This window comes from Tachysurus fulvidraco, chromosome 13, assembly GCF_022655615.1.
Source record: "Tachysurus fulvidraco isolate hzauxx_2018 chromosome 13, HZAU_PFXX_2.0, whole genome shotgun sequence".
NCBI lineage: Eukaryota > Metazoa > Chordata > Actinopteri > Siluriformes > Bagridae > Tachysurus > Tachysurus fulvidraco.
This window is the reverse complement of record NC_062530.1, coordinates 6,826,948-6,846,643: the sequence shown is the minus strand read 5'-3', so window position 1 is coordinate 6,846,643 and position 19,696 is coordinate 6,826,948. Positions and strand designations below refer to the sequence as shown.

The following is a 19,696-nucleotide window of genomic DNA, read 5'->3' as shown; positions in this document are numbered from 1 at the left end:
TTTAGCTTCCTGTGTTTTGGCAGCTAGTAAATGCATAGAAAATGCTGGATTTTATTTTCAGCAGAGCTTCTTGTGAGGAAAGGGGAATATTCTCCAAACTTCATTCTTCTTGAACCTGTTCATTTAATACTTCTCCACTTATATTCACTTTATCAGTAAGATATTCCTCATCATTCACTACCTCACATTGAAATACTGAAAGTGTCAACCTGTTTGCACATTTGCATCTTGCACATTTCTGGGTATCTTAATATTTAAGACTACAGTATAATGCACATATGCACATTGCCTTGTACATCCCTGTGTATCTTATATTTATAACTACAGTTTACTTTCATGCACATTATTTTTCATTCTACAATATACATATTTTTTTATATATTTTATTCTACAGTATGCCTATCTTTTTTTATATTTTATTCTTATATTTTCATTGTTTACTTTGTTGTTTACAATGTTTACATTGTTTATCTCATTCTTGCATTGTTGTGTTTTTTTGTTGTGAGTCAGGTCCATGGAGCGGACCTGACTCACATTTCACTGCTGGTTATATATGCTCTATATAATTGTGTATGTGACAAATAAAAATCTTGAATCTTGAATCTTGAATCTTGGATAAAAGCATTCCCCAAAATGAATAAATGCAAATGTAAGGTGAAGGTGGAGATCTGAAATGTTGTTTTTTTTTTTAATAATATTGAAGGAACAGGAAGATTGGAATGTATCAAGTGGAAAATTCCATTTCATATTATCAAACTGATGTAATATTATAAACATAATAGTATTAAGTATTATACTACTTACTGTATATTATTATTATTAACATGATAAAGTCCTTGTTTATTGCTGTTTATTAAGCAAAATGATTACATTTATAGCATTTGGCTGACGCCCTTAACCAAAGCGACTCCTTTTTTTTAACTAAGCCATTGATGGTTAAGGGCCTTGCTCAAAGGCTCAACAGTGGCAGCTTGGTGGACCTTGGAATCAAACTCACAACCTACCAATCAGTAGTCTAACACCTTATACACTAAGCTACCACATCCCCAAAAATATCTGAGAACAGAATACCGTTTTGTTTCTATTTCAAAATTTGTTGGAAAAAAAAAATTTGGTCTGATTTTTTAGTATAGAAATAGCCTATTTTTTTTGCCTATGATGGAAGTGAAAAGTTCGATGAACTATGACGCACCTCTTTTTTTTTTCTTTCAAACTCTCTATCTAGAGACACATATCATAATTACAAATGATCAAAATGACATGTAGTTAATTATTAACTGTGGACAGTGGTTAATTATTTACAGTGGAGGAGTAAACGTCAGGATTCCTTCCAATCAGCAGCCTCCCCGGTGCTTTGAGTGTTGTATAAAGGAGAGTTTCATCTGTCAGTGTATTACTGGACATTTTTAGTAAAGTGTGACATCTCATGTTCATATACAGACAGAGAGAACTTTGGGCTTCAAAAATGTCCTGGAGCAAACTGGTAGACATTTTCAGACAACGACAGTCACAGTTTAAAAAAAAAAAAAAAAAAAAAAGCTTCACAGGAACTATAGTTCTGGCTGTATGACAAATCAAAGGTTTCAATTTGTAATACATTCTTTCGGTGGTTAATTAATAAGGTTACTCATTGATATTAGAAAAAAAAGAATATTTAAAGCTATTATAATATTTATTACTAAAATGATAAAAATGTATGACATGGCCATCCTGAAATAAATTGTTAGTTTGAGAGTTTCTGTTGAAGGAAAATGATCATCCACTATTTTTTTGCTTGTGAGTTGATATATTTAGCTTTAACAGCATGAGCCATTCTGTTTCTCTCAGCCTCCATACAATACATAATAATCAATTGACTCCTGATTAAAAGGAAACTACCACCGATTAAATTTTCTGGAGTATGCTGATTTTTTTTGTGCATCAGCTCTGGTGTATTATGTACGAATGAAGATTTTGAGTCAATTCACACTCCACCTCTGACATAGTGCTGATTCTGAATTACTATTATAGGACTGTCATGGTGACTCACAGCAACTCAGATAATCACATTATACAGTATGTTTTTTGTTCCCTGGCTCAATAATCATGTTTTTATTCATTTTTAACTAAAAAAAATCTGATGCACTGTAGCTTTTAAAATGAGATTATGGCACTTACGATGTTATATAAATCGTTATATAAAGATTTGGGCTTGTGTTATGGTAATAAGTGTGAGATAGACGTGCGTTTGTCTTACTGTAGCTCCAGTACAAAATTAAAGACGCAGATGTTAGTCAGCAAACATACATTACATGCATTTGGCCCTCAGGCAGTCATTGTACTACAGCCACGTTTCTTCCAGTGTGACAGAAGATGATTGTCTGAAAGAAGTGTCGAGAAGAGAAGAGAAGAGAAGAGAAGAGAAGAGAAGAGAACAGAAGAGAACAGAAGAGAAGAGAACAGAAGAGAAGAGAACAGAAGAGAAAGAGGATGCATTCAGTAGTGCATAAACTATAATTCCTTCCCAACTTAATGATCACTTGCAGCTGATGGATGACAGGAAATGCAATGCTCTCGAGACAGAGTTGTCATCAAACTACTCTAATAGATCATAAGTGTGTCATCCCACACTTAAAATCTTGGGGCAGGCTGCAGCTTCATCAGAGGAAGGCCTGGTCTTACAGTTCCAAAAGATTTAAACTGACAAAATGAAATTTCTGACCGCTTTTATTTTCTCTATTGGGATGATTCCTAGTCTGTACTTACACTCCATCCTCAAATGGTATTAATATTCTCAGGAAGCGCTCTGGTTAAAATGGAGGCCATTTTGCAAGTTGACTGTTATGTTAGATGAGATGAGTTCTATAATCCATTTTTTATTATACTAAGTACTTTTTTGTGTAATCGTTCCCAGCAGTATGACATGCCTATATTGATAGTATTTAAGCCCATTTCTTGTCTTTAGACCATTTCAAATTAATGTTGTAATGAAGCATTGTTCATCATTTTGGGTGAGTGCTGGCAGATTTATAGGTCAGTAAGCGGACACACACCCAGAAGAGCCAGACTAAAAAAATCCACTTGCCCAGGTTACTGTGGGTTCAGGACAAAGTCATAGGCTCAGCCTTTACCCTTTATAAAAGTACTCAGAGTGTTTTATCTGTGTATGTCAGACCATTTATTAAAAAAAATAAAAAATCAAGACTGGGAAACCAAGGAGTGCAACAATAAAGTCTCACTAGCAGGAGATTCTAATGATTCATTTACACCATTCGTTCAGTAATTCATTCATCCTTATTACCGTAGTGTCTGGTTTGTATGATCACAGTGGTTAAAGTGAGGCAGGTGGTTATTTCTTGGTCCTACATTTTATATCAAATGTTTTATAATTTGAAAATGTTGCAGGCAACAAAAACAGTCCTGCTCTCTCATCTTGATGATGCCACAGCCATCCATGGCCAGGAGCCAAGCGAGCAAAATTGTCCATGCTGTCTAAGTGAGAGAGATGGCATATACAATAGGGTTATCTTGTATGATAAACAAGACTTAGCTGATGAAAAAAAATAAACAAAATAAAATGAAATACGCATTCAGTTTAGGTCATACCCGCTTCATATTTCAATCCAAATATAATTGCATAATACATTAATACATTATATTGCATAATACAAATACAAATACATTAAACAAACTTAAACTAAATAGAATCACTAAAAAAATAGTGACATTGTGTTTCAACCCTTTATTATAATGTGAACTACAGAAAGTGATGACTTAAATCCTTTAGGCATAGAATCCACAGGCTTAAGGTTGAAATCTCTCTGAACTGAATCAACAGAAATTACAAAACTGAATTTATTTTTCACTTGAGTTCACTGTAATCTTAAACCCAACAGAGAACATTGGGATATTAAGAGCAATGGTTGCATTTTCTTGACAAACCCACATATGGACTCGTATTGAAATGCAGATTTCCTAAAATATGTCTTCAGCGTGAATATTTATCACGTGACCAGGACATGTCTTCAAGCTTAGGTTACTAAGCTCTGGTGCTCATTAGCTTTTACATTACATATTAAAGTGGTTTTATCAGGAGGAAGCAGAAACTGATTTACGTCTAAAGCTCAACAAATCCATGAATCGGTCAAGCAGGACCTACAGGAAAGGCACAACTGCTGCGTCCTTTAAGATATAAAAACCCACAGCCACAGCAACTTGTTTTTAAACCCAGAGAAATCAATTCTGGGACAAACATCCACAGTTTGCCTAATCCCAGTCTCGGTTGTTCCATTGACAAACAGAGTTTAAAAGAATTAGCCTGCTGTTTGGGGGTAAAGTGGTCTTTATAAAGTACCATTCAATTACGCAGCCAGCTTAGTTTTAACAAGTCGTCCTCATTAAAGTGGGGATTACGATGACATCACATTGCCGTAATGTTTTTCTAAACCTTTTTAGTTTTACATCCAGAATTGTGTGTGAATTATTACACTCTTTACACCATGAATGCTAACTGCACATTTTATATAGTAAGCTCTAGTAAGCTCTAATGTAAAGAAGACATTTATGATGATAACATGAATCTCTTGATTATATCCCACAATCACTTGAATAGTGAGTGGACATTTTATTGTTTTGTTTTTATTGTAATGAAGTATGTATCCTCTCTAAATGATGATGATGATGATGATGATGATGATGATACAGTAGCTAGTCTACTTTCAACTTGAGAAAGTTGTTTAAAAACACACTGGTGCGCGGTCCCTTTAAATTCCTCTCCACCTTCAACCGGAAGTGGTGTGGCTTTTTTTTTTCTTTCCAGGAAGCGTCATTGATATCCCGTTTGAGTAATGAGGTTTCTTGTAATGTTGAGCTAATTAGCTTAGCCTGCACAAATGTCTCGACATTATTTAGAACAAATCGCACATGTTTTTGGACGCTACCGGGATTATGTGAGCCGGAACCCGGGTGTTACTGCGCAGCTGGAGGGCGCAGTGAGGACTTTATCGTATCTTATAGCAGGTCAGAGGAAGTAAAAAGGTGTTATAAGGTGTAGTGAAGTCTGTAAAGCCTCTTGTTATGATACAGGAAGTTATTACTGTTACACTAGTTTATTACTATTACAGTCCCTATGCAATAATGATGTCTGAGTACATTTACATTTCTGTCGTTTAGCAGATTCACTTATCATCCAGAGTGACTTACAGTTTGTTTTCATTTATTGGTGGACCTGGGATTCAAACTCATGACCTTCTGATCAGTAGTTTAACACCTTAACCACCAGGCTACCACATCCCATCAGTATCAGTACTCTTACTACTTTATCGGCACTCCATCAGCTCTCTATCAGCTCTCTATCAGCTCTCTATCAGCACTCTATCAGCTCTCTATCAGCACTCTATCAGCTCTCTATCAGCTCTCTATCAGCTCTCTATCAGCACTCCATCAGTTTTTTTATCAGCACTTCATCAGTTCTTTATCAGCACTCCGTCAGCACTCTATCAGTACTCCATCAGTTCTTTATCAGCACTCCGTCAGCACTCCATCAGCTCTCTATCAGTACTCCATCAGTTCTTTTATCAGCACTTCATCAGTTCTTTATCAGCACTCCATCAGCACTCCATCAGCACTCCATCAGCACTCCATCAGCTCTCTATCAGTTCTCTATCAGCTCTCTATCAGCTCTCTATCAGTACTCTATCAGTACTCCATCAGTTCTTTATCAGCACTCCGTCAGCACTCTATCAGTACTCCATCAGTTCTTTATCAGCACTCCGTCAGCTCTCTATCAGCTCTCTATCAGCACTCTATCAGCACTCTATCAGTACTCCATCAGTTTTTTTTATCAGCACTTCATCAGTTCTTTATCAGCACTCCGTCAGCACTCCATCAGCACTCTATCAGTACTCCATCAGTTCTTTATCAGCACTCCGTCAGCACTCCATCAGCTCTCTATCAGTACTCCATCAGTTCTTTTATCAGTACTCCATCAGTTCTTTTATCAGCACTTCATCAGTTCTTTATCAGCACTCCGTCAGCACTTCATCAGCACTCTATCAGTACTCCATCAGTTCTTTATCAGCACTCCGTCAGCACTCCATCAGCACTCTATCAGTACTCTATCAGCACCTCAGGGGTAGTCGTGGCCTAATGGTTAGAGAGTCTGACTCCTAAGCCTAAGGTTGTGGGACCGAGGGCCGGCCCGAGCAAGGCACTGAACCCCCAACTGCTCCCCGGGCGCCGCAGCATAAATGGTTGCCCACTGCTCTGGGTGTGTGTTCACTGTGTGTGTGTGTGTGTGTGTGTGTGTGTGTGTGTGTGTGCGCACACGCACTTTTGATGGGTTAAATGCAGAGAACAAATTCTGAGTATGGGTCACCGTACTTAGCCATATGTCACGTCACTGCACTTCATCAGTACTCTACCAGTACTCTATCAGTACTTTATCAGAACTTCATCAGTATATATGACTGCAGATTACAGACAGTAATGTGCTATCTGGGAAGCATTTGGAATATTTTGTTTCTAAGCATGATGACATCATAATAAGCATCATAATAATAATAATAACAATAATCGTGATAATAATAGTAATCATAATAATAATAATCTTTTATGAATGAACAAAAATTCATACAGTTTTTCTGTTACAGGCCGCTTTTCAGATTCCCACGAACTTTCAGAGTTGGGTAAGAGTCACTTCTATAAACATATTATTGATTTCCACTGTCTTTCCCTGTGTGTTCTGCTACTTTGTTTTTTATGAATTGTGCAATATTCATACAATATTCATTACATTTTTTATCAATACATACATTTTTAAAAAGATAAAAATATAAATATTAATTTTTGGTCTTAGTCAGATTCTTCTATGAATAAAAATCCCGTGCAAAATATGCTCTTGTGCAAAAGTATCCTCCAGAAAAGAGTTTTCGAGGGTTTTTTAATGAATATATATTTTTAATAATAATGTTATCCCCGTGGGTCCTTTTGAGAAATACCTTTCAATCAGATTAAATTAAATGAAAATGGCTATTTGGCATTTGGGTTTGTTAATTGTTTTTTCCTTTTCAATAATATAATTCAAAACAAAATGATGAGGAACAGCGAACCATTTTAAATGGTGTTACCCTAAAGACATTTTTACTTTATGGCTAATTATCTTGGCTTTGTAGAAGCCAACATTCTGTTTTCTTTAATTATTGTTCCCTTTGTTTCCTGATCACAAGAACCAGCATAAATTACACACAAAAACACAAAATGACTGTTTCTCCTAAACCGAATCTTTCTCTGTATATCTGTCTAATCTCGAGTGAATTATTTCATTCTGCCATTCTCACTAAAATATGAAGTTGCTGTGGATGATTTAGTACTATGTTGAAAAAATATCAAGCTGTTTGAGTGAAAAAAAGTAGAAGGATTTAATGCCTGGCACTTATAAAGCAGAAACTTTCAGGGTTTTTTAATTTAATGTTATATATTTTTCATTAAATTTTGTGCATTATCAGTGTGTTTGCTTTGTTGATAACAAACACTGCTAACACATTAATATTTGTTTTAGAATTGACCTAAACAATTCTGTTCACTAATTGTTGTAGGCCTGGGTGTTATTTACATCAGTGCACCAATGTAGTTAGTTAGTTAGCTAGCTAGCTAGCTAGTTAGTTTCGACTGCTGCTATTAATCAGGTTATCTCGCTCTCTCTTTTGTTGATAACTTCAGCAAAACCTCACTGAAATGGAGGCATATGTAAAAAAAAAAAAAAAAAAAGATCAAGTTATATACCTCTTATAGATGCTGTGATTTTTGTATCTCTAATTACTTATTATCATATCTAAGGTAGAAAAATAATTACAGTGCAATATATTGTCCATATCCCGCAGCTTTTCTATTTAATTATAGTGTCTAGACAGAATAATTAATAATTAACAGAATGAGCTGATTTCATGTGTAGTCATGACACACGGTATGGAGGAAGAGCTAATAAAGCTAATGCTGTATTCTATAAACTTGACTTAACATGACTTAAGAGTAGATACAACATCATATGCTATTAGAAAACCATTGAATAAGGCATGTAAAATCGGGGAAACAAACAAATTAAGGAGAGTTGTCAGTGCCTCATTTAATCCTGCCTGTTTTGGTTTTGCAGTGTATTCAGCATCAAATCTGCTGGTGTTGCTGAATGATGACATTCTCAGGAAGGCGCTGTCCAAGACTCTGCCTGTGGTAATTTCCTGTAGATGCTCCTTGCTCAGTCTCATCCCACTTTCTGTCTGACTTTCTTCATTTCTTTCTCTCCAAGCTTTTTTTTTTTCTCCCTGGCAGTCATTCCACTTATGTAAGTCACCGATAGAAAGCAGTGAGCCTGTGTGTGTGTTGTTGGCATAGTAACGCACATAAAGTTGTTTGGAGATGAGTTGTACTGTGAGAGTTGAAAGGGAACGGTGTGTCCTTGGCTCATGAAGCAGGAAACAGTGGGAAAATCACGCAAGCAAGCAAGTCACTGACCACAGTTGCACTGTGTAGTATAGACTCTATATAAATCCCCAAAAATATAATCATGCCATAGATAGGGACCTGTGAAGGAGGTGTGGCCTAAGTGCCTGTCAGTCTCAGTAAATGAAGCAGGAATAGGCAGTAAAATAGGCGTGGCCTTTGCACACTTTCAGTCTTATTGTAGGAGACATGTCCTGTGTACCTTTCAGTCTCAGTGAAGGAGACGTGTCCTGTGTACCTTTCAGTCTCAGTGAAGGAGGTGTGGCCTGTGTGCCTTTCAGTCTCAGTGAAGGAGGTGTGGCCTATGTACCTTTCAGTCTCAGTGAAGGAGACGTGGCCTGTGTACCTTTCAGTCTCAGTGAAGGAGGCGTGGCCTGTGTGCCTTTCAGTCTCAGTGAAGGAGGCGTGGCCTGTGTACCTTTCAGTCTCAGTGAAGGAGGCGTGGCCTGTGTACCTTTCAGTCTCAGTGAAGGAGGCGTGGCCTGTGTACCTCTCAGTCTCAGTCGAACTTAAAGTGAAGGACATGTGGCCTTTGTGCCTGTTGTTCTTTATCCTCCTTCTGCTAACAAAACCGCATTATAAAAATTGAGAATCAAATAAAACATGACTATAATATATAATATAATATTATATTGTAGCCTCCTTATGCATAGACACTTTATATTTTCTGACACTCATATGTGTTGTATTAATTTCTAAATACTATATTTATCAGAAAATACAAAAATTAAAAGCAACTCAATCATACTGTTATTTTTTCCATATTGTTCATAACATTATCACACATCACAATATATGGCATTACATCGATAAAGCTGTAAAATGCATTATATTGTATTGCCGCCTGTATTTATCCATCTGTGGCTTAACTTCCAGTCCCTGTACTTCTGTTTCTCTGTACACCGATAGTCTAATAGTGAAAAATGTGTGTTGGAGCCCAGTATCCCGAGACCTCTTTATTTCTTAATTTGTGCTAGAGCGACATATTTATCATTGAGTTTTCCAACCTCGGTGTTTAGAAATAAACACATTTACAGACTGAGGCACTTTCAGTGGTGCAATAAATGCAACACTCAGCCTGGGGCGCAGGGGAAACGAGATGGAATTCATGACCTTCGGCTTCTTTCACACTGGCCTTAATGGAGCTCTGTAGAGAAAGCTTGAACTTATATTGAGTTTATGGTGGCATTTGGAAATTCTCTGTATCAGCAGTTTTGACCTGCACAAAAGAAGCTCATAGTGAAGTAAGTGTGTATGTGTGTGTGTGTGTTGCAACAGTCTATCTCCCAGCAGAGGTTGCTAACTTGGCTTTCTGTCCTGGAGTATGTGGAAGTCTTCACTGAGATGGCAGCTGCTAAGCTGTGGAGAGAACCCGGACGCTGGCTGGTCATCGTTCTCATCCAGATAGCAAAGTAAGAGTCTTAAGTGCAGCACTCTTGTGTATGATTGATAACACCACCGCGGAAATGGCAATCATCCTCTTCCTTCATATCCGTAGAGCCATCCTGCGCATCCTGCTGCTCTTCTGGTACAAATCAGGCATCCAAACATCACCTCCCATAATCCCTCTGGACAGAGACGCACAGCTGTATAACAGAGGTAAGAGATTTTGCAAGAGCATGGAGTGCCCTTATTCCACTGGAACTCGGCTGTTGTTCTGTGTCTGTGATTTTTTTTTTTAAATACCTTTGGTTGTGTTTTATACATGTTTCTTATTTAGAACATTAAATGGAATAATACATTATCAAGTGATTGTCTGGAGCCTTTTTGAGTAACACTTCATTAAGGAACACAAGCTTCACTTTCTGCTTTGTTAGTTGACAAAGCTCAGGAGCTGAGGGAACACACTAGTCTTTGATCGTGGCTTTATTTGCTATTGCTTTTTACAGCTTTCAATCCCTTCGGTAAACAGCAAAAAAGGGAAGAACTCGTTTTCAAGAGTCTCATGCTGTACTCTCATTCATCAGCGATAGAAAGAGCCACACTTGTAGGTTTTATTTCAACTTTAATCATCATCTCTCATCAGTCAAGACAAGAAGCGTTTATTGTCATTTCAACAATATATAGGTGACACGGTACATAGTGAAATGAAACTGCGTTTCTCCAAGACCACGGTGCTACGTAAGACAACGCAGAGCTACATAAAACGATACACAGTTAAGGACTTAATATAAGTTGTTCTAGCCCAATAAAGTGCATCGAGTGCAAACACTACAGGACAAATACATCAGATACCGACCACTGTGTATTTTGTATGTTATATTGTGCATTGTGTAAAAATAGATGGTTGTAAACAAACAGTGTTGATTCAAACATGTATACACTTACAGTATGTTATAGCAGGCGTATATTTTAGACCTGCTTTACATTAGTGCATGTGTAGTCTTTAAAGGTGAGGTGCACGATGTTTGAGAAATGCTTCAGAAAACTGAGTCGGGCCGACTAACAAAACAAACGTGTAGCCAATGAGCAGAAAGGGGTGTGTCCTGTCAATATGCGGCGGAGAGAGTGTTCAGTGCGTATGTCTGACATTAGCCTCTGCCGTTACCTCTGCCTCGGGCTCTAGGTGTTTAACGTCGTCTTCCGCGTGAAACGGAGCTAAGCCTTTCACGGTACAACACACAGTACTACAAAATCACATTTGTATATCCATAGTATTACTCATTGAGTTCATTTATTGATAAAAATATCCCCTCGGCCAGCTGCCCCAGCAGGTTCTGCCATAATAGTTGCCTGGGTTGCGAATGTATATGTATGTGTGGGGTGGAGCTATCAAAACAGGGCTGACAACCATTTTGGTTAGGCGCGTGTTTGTTTAGGTGATTTCAAATGTCAACATTAGCTTTCAGAGATCGTACACCTCACCTTTAAATGCATGCCTGGTGGCATGTTGGCCCAGTGGGTTTCCTCCAGGTTCTCTGTTTTCATCTCTCCCCTGACAACCTTGCCAGTGGATGAATTGGTCATTCTGAATTTCTCCTAGGTGTATACACATGGAGCACCACGATAGATTTGTGTACTCTGGAGGCTGTACTCATGCCCAGTGCTCTCAGGAAAGCCTTCAGATTATCAGTAGAAAAGATAAATGAATGAATTTTTATCTTCCCTATAAAAGGTTGTGGTGTCTTACATACAACTTTAACCTTTTAGATCAGGGCAGCGCCGAGGAAGAGGTCACGTTCGTCGGACAGCGCTCAGGGAGAGTAGTGAGACCTTTGAGAAGTGGTAAGACATAGTAATATTACTTTCAGAGCACTTTAGCGGAATGTATTTTAAATTGAACTGGAAGTTAAAGCTTGTACAGAAGGCATCATGGCACCAAGTCATGCAGGGGACACAGATCTATGGGGTCAGAATTGTTTCGTTATTCTGAATAAATACACTATGATCCACAAATAAATATAAAGAGTTTCACAAATATTTTTACAAATTTCACAAAAATAAATGAAATTCACAAATAAATAAAATGGGATTTGCAAATAAAAAAATATTTATAAATTGTATTTATTTGCGAATTGCTTCCTGCTCATTTGTGAATCGCGTTCTGTGCATTTGTGAATCACTGCACACATTTGTGGATTGCGTTCTGTGCATTTGTGGATTTGAAACATTTCTAACGTCAAGACGTGCACAAGAATCCACAAATAGGTGGACTCCGCCCATCGTCTACTCCAGCCAATCACGTTCTGATTTACTCGCTCTTCACACTACCCCTGGACCCATTGATTATGCTGAAATCGTTTCCAAAGAAAGCAGAATTGAACTAACCCTTAGTGCTGGCTACAATCCATACAGGGTTACCAGATTGGGCTCGAATCTGCGACAAATGTTTTTTATTTTTATTTTTTTATCGTATTTTGCAGTACATATTACACTGATAGTGCGAGTAAATCAGAACGTGATTGGTTTGAGGTAGATCGTGCCACGATTGGTCAGCGCCACGAGACCGTTGTCCGATTGGCTGGAGTAGACGGTGGGCGGAGTCCACCTATTTGTGGATTCTTGTGCACGTCTTGACGTTAGAAATGTTTCAAATCCACAAATGCACAGAACGCGATTCACAAATGAGCAGGAAGCAATTCGCAAATAAATACAATTTATAAATATTTTTTTATTTGCAAATCCCATTTTATTTATTTGTGAATTTCATTTCTTTTTGTGAAATTTGTAAAAATATTTGTGAAACTTTTTATATTTATTTGTGGATCATAGTGTATTTATTCAGAATAACGAATCAATTCTGACCCCATACAGATCAGATGCTGCATGGGGGTGCCTGTAAGCTTTAAATATATACTTGATACATTTCCAACCTTTATGGAAATGTAAACATTGTAAATATTACATTGTTTAAAATCCACTTACATGCCATCAAACCATTTCATAAACATAAAGTCTTCATTTATATTTGATTTTTTTTTTTTAGAAATGTAGAGCAAGACAGGAATGAGAACATGTAGCATCGTATTGATCAGCAGATTATATGAGAAATCAGCATTAATCAGTCCGGTGTGTATGTTTCTGAGTCTCCCCATGCTGTAATCTGTAATTCATGTTGCACACTGGTATCGATAAAGCTGTGATCTAACCTATATTAAAGAAATTCATTTCTGACTTTATTATGTCAAATGTAATGCTAAAATATTATCTTTCCCTGTTTCTATAAGTTAAAATGCAGCATGTTGTCATGTACGGTACAGATCAGGCAGCATTTAAAAAAATTAATAAAAAAGATGTGCCACAAGTGTTGATGGCACGTATTTGGTTAGGACAACGAGCACTTCTGTTCCCCGTGCATGCTTATCTGTGTATTTTGGGGCTTTGAACTGACAAGAGAACCTCTATTGTTTTGTCCTTCAGTATCATCACTGCAGAGTCGGCTGTGGTGCGATCCTCACCGAGAGAGGAAGAGGAGGGAGCAGGAGGAGGACCTACAGGCAAGCCCATCCCCTCTGGGCCTGCAGGAGACTATTGCAGAATCACTGTATATCGCGCGACCTATAGTGCACTGTATCCTAACGCAAGCCACAATATGAGCAACAATGAAAACAATGTTTACTTACACAGGGACTTGTTTGGCTGTTGCTTTGAGTTTTCTGATACAGGAAAGTCTTCAGGGTGAGAAAAGGAACTGATAAAAAGTATGATGTATCATCCTTTAATAAGTGAGAAGTTGTTACTGTCGGCAAATTGCTACAAAATAAGAGGAATAAACCATTTCTGGACTTGGACTCTTTCCTGTCATAGGGAAAGATTCAGCTTTGAGGCAGTTTCGGTAACTTACCCCCAGGTATTGGTTGTTTACCTCAAACTGGACACCCTAAGTGTAGACCTTTCTTAGGGTGTAGAAGCAGTGCAGATACTAAATTTCTATATTTTTATAACTGTCAGAATATGATCTTGTGAGTTTTGCATTATGGTACATTATCTTCTTTACATGTTGTATCTCCTGAGATGCCTTTCTGTTCACCACAGTTACAGAGTTGTTATCTGAGTTACTGCAGCAGCTCGACCCAGTTTGACCATGATCTGTCTCACCAGCAAATTGTTTTCGTCTTCAGATTTATTTATTGCACCATTCTGTGTAGACAGCAGCAACTGTTGTATAAGAAAATCCCAGGAGATCTAGATCTAGAAATACTCAAACCAGTCTATCTAGCACCAGCGATCTCGCCACGGTCAAAACTCATATTCTTTCCAATTCTGGTGTTATCCGTATCTAAGTGATACTCCATGATCGCCTGATCTGTCCTTTTACATATATGCACATAAAAGTGTGTTTTCCTTAATGCTGTACATTCTAAGTGACCGCTCTAGGAATTTGCGGCAGGCGCTCCTGGAAACCGTGGCTCATCTCCGGCATCCTGGAGATAACAAGGTAAAGAAAGCATTCCTTCTCCTTCTTTCTGTCTGTCTGTCTGTTAATGCACATAAGTCGGTGCCTAAATCCAACGTTCTGTTTGTGGACAGTTTCAGTTTGCTGTCTGACACAACGAAGACTCTGAACCGCAGAGAGAGGGCCGAGATGAGGAGACGAGCCTTCCTCCTGCTTTACTACCTGCTCCGCTCACCTTTCTATGACCGATACTCTGAGTAAGTGCTTAAGTAATTGTCTTTGACAAATCTCTGCATTTTAAACTGGAAATCACTGGCGCTTTAAAGAACAAAATACAGGTGCAAAAAAAAAAACATTAAATACACAAATGGTATCATCATAATACACAAATTATGATCAATAATATCTGGATACACTGAAAGCAAAAGCATTATTACATTAAATTTGCATCACTAGATCTGTTTAATGAACTTAAACAAGTGTGTGTAATGCGTAGTAACGTGCTCCTAAAACACATAAGTCTAATTATGTGAATTATCCAGTAGGTGGCGATACGATCGCCGTGCATAGTAAAACGAGAGACACGTAAAAACTGCCTTCTGTCTGTTTTCCGTCTGTGTGTATTTGCATCATATGAACACTTAGGCCATGTCCACACTAATCCGGATATACCTGAAAATGGAGTTTACGTCTAAAAACGCTCCACATTATCATTTTCCAACGTTTTCCAAAAGTTGCTCATCCACACTGAAATGTATGAAAATGCTTACATCTCCCTACTGCGCTTGAGTAAGGCTTCGACCTGCGTCATTCCGCTAGGCGGTTATTTATTACTTTCGACTGCATCACATGACAATAAATGCGTCATAATATTCAAAAGCCTCTGTCTTCACAGTCCACACGTGAAGACGGCGTTTTCAAATTTATCCGCTTTGGTAGAGCGTCTTCCAACAGCTACGCTTTTGTTGAATTACAACGCCGTCTCAATGTGGACGAAAGGCCAAAACGGAGAGAAAAATATACGTTTTCAAATGAAAACGTATTAGTGTGGACATGGCCTTCTTGTCATGTTTTAGTAGCAATTCTGTAAAATTTATTTATTTATTTATTTATTTATTTATTTATTTATTTATTTAAAGGAGCCAGTTAGAAATCTTAAAAATAAACCATGCTCCTTTATATGGATGGTAACAACTCCTGGGGGGAAAAAAACACTTTTAGGCATTTTTCTGATTGTCACACCCCTGAGTGCAGCTTAGAGCTGCGCTTGGACGATGATTGCATTTCAGCGTGGCAGGACTTCAATCAAATTAAAGTTAAGGATTAAGCTCCATGACATTGACAATCCATCTGTTGATAAGAAAAGTATAGCAGATAGCAGCAAAAAGGGAAAACTCGGTCCCTTAACATGAGGGAAATAAACACCGCTGAGAAGAATTTATAATAAGAGCTGCTAGATTAACTAACGTTTATTTACTGCTAATTTAACAGTAGGCTAAATGTTTGCAATGCCATAAAGTACATCAGTATATTCTTTCACTCTAACGATCAGATGTATGCTTATTTTCAGCGTTATGTTCATCTAAATCCGTCTCTTACTAGAAAGCTTGATCGTGATTTCTGTTAAGTGCTTGGGATATTTACAATGCATGCGTTATGTAGTAAATGATTGTGTTTGAGCTCTTTTTTGTTATAAATGAATCTACTGTAATAGAATTTGCGCATTTTTGACAAACTAACATACAAGTTGTGGTTGTATAAGGATTCACTTTTTATTCTTTTCTTTTAAAATTGCATTTACATTTTTTTAATTTGCTACTAAATTAGCTAAGAGTAACTCTCAGCATGATGCTTCCATAACCATGCTTCACTGTCGGGTGGAGTTTTGTTGGGGTTCCACCAAATCTAGTGCTTTACACTCAGGACTGTTGTGTTTCTAACAAATCTAGTGCTTTATACTCAGGACTGTTGGATTTCTAACCAATCTAGTGCTTTACACTCAGGATTGTTGGGTTTCTAACCAATCTAGTGCTTTACACTCAGGACTGTTGTGTTTCTAACAAATCTAGTGCTTTACACTCAGGATTGTTGTGTTTCTAACCAATCTAGTGCTTTACACCCAGTATTGTTGTGTTTCTAACAAATCTAGTGCTTTACACCCAGGATTGTTGTGTTTCTAACAAATCGAGTGCTTTACACCCAGTATTGTTGTGTTTCTAACAAATCGAGTGCTTTACACCCAGGATTGTTGTGTTTCTAACAAATCTAGTGCTTTACACCCAGGATTGTTGTGTTTCTAACAAATCTAGTGCTTTACACCCAGGATTGTTGTGTTTCTAACAAATCTAGTGCTTTACACCCAGTATTGTTGTGTTTCTAACAAATCGAGTGCTTTACACCCAGTATTGTTGTGTTTCTAACAAATCTAGTGCTTTACACCCAGTATTGTTGTGTTTCTAACAAATCGAGTGCTTTACACCCAGGATTGTTGTGTTTCTAACAAATCTAGTGCTTTACACCCAGGATTGTTGAGTTTCTAACCAATCTAGTGCTTTACACCCAGGATTGTTGAGTTTCTAACCAATCTAGTGCTTTACACTCAGGATTGTTGGGTTTCTAACCAATCTAGTGCTTTACACCCAGTATTGTTGTGTTTCTAACAAATCGAGTGCTTTACACCCAGTATTGTTGTGTTTCTAACAAATCTAGTGCTTTACACCCAGTATTGTTGTGTTTCTAACAAATCGAGTGCTTTACACTCAGGATTGTTGTGTTTCTAACAAATCTAGTGCTTTACACCCAGGATTGTTGGGTTTCTAACCAATCTAGTGCTTTACACTCAGGATTGTTGGGTTTCTAACCAATCTAGTGCTTTAATGTTTAAGTCTGGTCTCATCAAACCAGTGAACTACATGTCTTCAGTCTAGATTCTGAATTAAGCCACGGTTTAATCTTATTTCTCCCCAACCACAGAGCGAAGATCCTTTTCCTTCTACGGTTCCTGGCCGATTACATTCCCGGAGTTGGCTTAGTTGCACGTAAGTGAGAGATTTTATATTCTGCTTGGTCAAGAATATAATGTACTCCCTACTCTGCAACATCTTAATTATATCTGCTTCCTGTCTGCTCAGGTCCATTGATGGAATACTTACCTACTTGGCAGAAGATCTACTTTTACAACTGGGGCTGACGCTGAACCTACTGAAAAGGTCATGCAGACCTGTCCAGAGAAAGGAAAGGGCTTACAACCGATACAAGACCACCTGGGGATGGAAAAACACACACACACACACACACACACACACACACACACACACTTATGAGAACATCCTGTGACAATCTGAGTTGTAGATGAAGTAGATGTTCTGTGACTCAGTGCGTTATTTCAGTTTGTTTGTCTAGCATGATTGAGTCTCATAAAATGAAAAGTTAATCCAGTTCAGAAAAACATTGGTGTTTTTATCCTGTTTCCTTTTTTTCTTTCTTTCTTTCTTTCTTTTTCTTTCTTTCTTTCCTTCTTTCTTTCTTTCTTTCTTTCTTTATAGTTCAGAAAATCATTGGTGTTTTTATCCTGTTTCCTTTTTTGTTTGTTATTCTTTCTTTCTCTCTTTCTCTCTTTCTTTCATTCTTTCTTTCTTTCTTTCTTTCTTTCTTATTACTTTGTATAGTACAGTTAATTAAATCACTCAGTGCCACATTTTACACCAATTCTTTGTTCTGTAATGTTTTGTTAGGAGAACACATATCTTTTATGGTGTTTTGGGGTTTTTATTTTTATTTTAATATTATTATTTTTTTTAAAGTAACTGTTTCACACAGCAGGACCGTGATTTACCCAGACTTCTGAGCTCATTTCATTATTGCTGTTGAGAGATTTTTCTATCTGACCAGTGGGTTGAACTGCTAAAAGCTATATGGCCTTCTTCAGAGGACGTCCTGTCTTTCTGGACCCCCTTTTACTTCAAACCAGCATTATAAGCATCAATGAACTGATGAATGTCCTCTATTTTTCACTGTGAACTAACTAAAAGCTCATTTTGAGTAAAACTGGCTTGTGTAATGGCTGAAAATGTTCTGTGATTATGAATATTCATGATTTTAATAAAGGCATCTGAAAAAAAAAAAAGAAAGACCCGAAATCCAATGTAAGAAATGGATGATGGATTTTCTACACACCTTTATGCATTTAATAAATCAGTCAGTGATGGGAAAAGCAATTTACTCCTTCTGCTTTTTCCTTTCAAAACAGATGGAGATCAGAAGGTTCATTTCATCATAATGGCATATTAAACCAGAACGAGGAAGGATCCCACAAGTGCATGCTTAAAAACAGTCCATAATTCAGTCTGATTTAAAACGACTGCCTCTGCAATACATAAAATAAGACGTCTTTTTCACTCTAATAAACATAAACTCTCTTACTCTCTCTGACAAAAAGAATCTTCATTCAGTAAAATCGACGACAGTCACGACAGTCGTATCTTATAGATGGACTAAATCATTTTGTATATTTGCATACAGGAAAAATATAAATGTGAACATGTTCATGGGTTTGTTCAGCAGTTTAGCATTCCACAGTTAAACATCACCTTGCTTCCTCCTCAGTCTTTTAGAAAAAAGGGCATCTAAAAATCGTTTTGTAATATGCGTAATCGTCGATAAGGTGACATTTTCTGCGAGATGTTATTGTAACATTTTTGGAAGGAGTTTCTGGTTTTAGTTTGTAACGGACAGAAAAAATGCTGTAACTTTGTGTTTTCAAGACAGAAAACCTTTCTCAGTAAAATAACGGGTGAAGGAACGAGAGCTTACAGTTCTAACTGTTTTGACATAATAGGATAATAGGAGCTAGATTATTCTCTGGCTCGTTCCAAGTGTAAGAAGAAGGGACACAATAGAATGAAAATGGAATGGAATAGTGCACCAAAATCCACATTTATATATTCCTGTCTTAGCTGATCAAAGTGGCTTACTTGATACAGAAAAGAAAATTTCCTATACATTCTAGTTGCAAAATTAAGACTGACTTAAAAGTCATTTTCCACATTGAATTTATTTTTTTATTTAACAACCAAATTTCTAAAATCTTCCATTATTTCTTCATAACAGAGTATTATAACATCCCACTGACGCATAATTTAAAATGTCTTTGCACTAAACATAATAAATTGTCTGAACAATTTGTACACTGAACCGTAATAAACAAATAATTATCATTAATAATTTATACAGAAAAAATCACTGCTGTTAAATGAGTATGTTATTGGGACAAAAAAATGGACAACAGGATATGGGAAGATACAAACCACCATTTTTTAATTTTTTTTTTCAAGACAACTGGAGACTCAGGATCATTTTCTGCCTATTAAGTTTACTCACAGCAGT

The 19,696-nt window shown here is 37.2% G+C and overlaps 1 protein-coding gene across 2 annotated transcripts; it reads left to right on the top strand.

Moving 5' to 3' along the window:
- The first annotated feature begins 4,781 nt into the window (after positions 1-4,781).
- Positions 4,782-18,437, top strand: pex16 (peroxisomal biogenesis factor 16). 2 transcript variants are annotated; one of them, XM_027147733.2, is made up of 11 exons: positions 4,782-4,998; positions 6,630-6,665; positions 8,129-8,205; positions 9,754-9,887; positions 9,974-10,074; positions 11,626-11,700; positions 13,336-13,485; positions 14,281-14,353; positions 14,446-14,568; positions 17,285-17,349; positions 17,443-18,437. In XM_027147733.2, exons 1-11 carry the CDS (start codon positions 4,872-4,874, stop codon positions 17,499-17,501), a joined length of 1,020 nt encoding a protein of 339 aa, XP_027003534.1. In that variant the 5' UTR covers positions 4,782-4,871; the 3' UTR covers positions 17,502-18,437. The 2 variants fall into 2 exon arrangements, with proteins under 2 accessions (XP_027003534.1, XP_027003540.1); XM_027147739.2 differs by lacking the exon at positions 11,626-11,700.
- The last annotated feature ends 1,259 nt before the right edge of the window (positions 18,438-19,696 follow it).

Bases quoted from the DNA above. Each gene is read 5' to 3' on its own strand.
- pex16 (XM_027147733.2), top strand. From the start codon at position 4,872: ATGTCTCGACATTATTTAGAACAAATCGCACATGTTTTTGGACGCTAC. The intron at 9,888-9,973 runs GTAAGAGTCTTA...TCATATCCGTAG, and splicing joins GTTCTCATCCAGATAGCAAA to AGCCATCCTGCGCATCCTGC. The intron at 11,701-13,335 runs GTAAGACATAGT...TTTGTCCTTCAG, and splicing joins AGTGAGACCTTTGAGAAGTG to TATCATCACTGCAGAGTCGG.